The sequence below is a fragment of the Eimeria mitis genome, genomic scaffold, assembly GCF_000499745.2.
Source record: "Eimeria mitis Houghton genomic scaffold, Emh_scaff1869, whole genome shotgun sequence".
NCBI classification, from domain to species: domain Eukaryota; phylum Apicomplexa; class Conoidasida; order Eucoccidiorida; family Eimeriidae; genus Eimeria; species Eimeria mitis.
Window position 1 is genome coordinate 3,245 of NW_013570191.1, and position 620 is coordinate 3,864.

A 620-nucleotide genomic window follows, 5' to 3' on the forward strand; every position below is an offset into this window, starting at 1 on the left:
GAAGTCGTCGGTATTGAAACCTACCAATCTGTATCTGCATTCTCAGCTAGCGGCATTGAGGTGTATGACCATAGATATTCAAAGCATAGCCATATGGGCTTGTGGGTGAAATCTTTACGCCTAGCTATATATATATATATATATATATATATATATATATATATATATATATATATATATATATATATATATAATAATAACGTGCTTCTCCGCTTGCGCAGGGCTGGGAGTATCTCTTTCGGCAGGCTCGAGTTCAGGGCCTTATAGACACATGCGGGCGCGTTTCAGTCTTCGCACAAGATTATAACGGATTCGGCGTAAGCGGGCTGATAGACTATTGGCGGGGTACTTACAAATTCGGTTTCTTGATGCACGTCGTACCCCCGCCAGATGCAGCACCACCGCAGTCAGGCTAAGTGCTATCTATACTCCGGTGATCACTCACCTCTAGTTGTTGCGCTTGTTGATGCGTTGGGAGGGGGAATTTCTTTCGCAGCTATCTCAACTCAATCTTCAAATTTCTTCTATTGTCTGCTCTAGCTGAGTCCTGCTGTTGAACAAAACCATGCTATACATACAACTCCAAATTGTCCCCCTAACACCAGCACTAGGTTGTACTT

At 42.9% G+C, this 620-nt stretch overlaps 1 protein-coding gene across 1 annotated transcript in view; it reads left to right on the plus strand.

Annotated features, from left to right (window-relative positions):
- Window positions 1–416, plus strand: part of EMH_0044880 (eukaryotic porin domain-containing protein, putative) — a gene marked incomplete at both ends in the record, with an annotated part of 3,317 nt that extends 2,901 nt beyond the window's left edge. Inside the window, one exon of the mRNA XM_013496012.1 lies at window positions 222–416. Within this exon, the coding sequence (XP_013351466.1) occupies window positions 222–416 (195 nt within the window). The remainder of the gene's footprint in view (window positions 1–221) is intronic.
- Window positions 417–620: the final 204 nt, after the last annotated feature.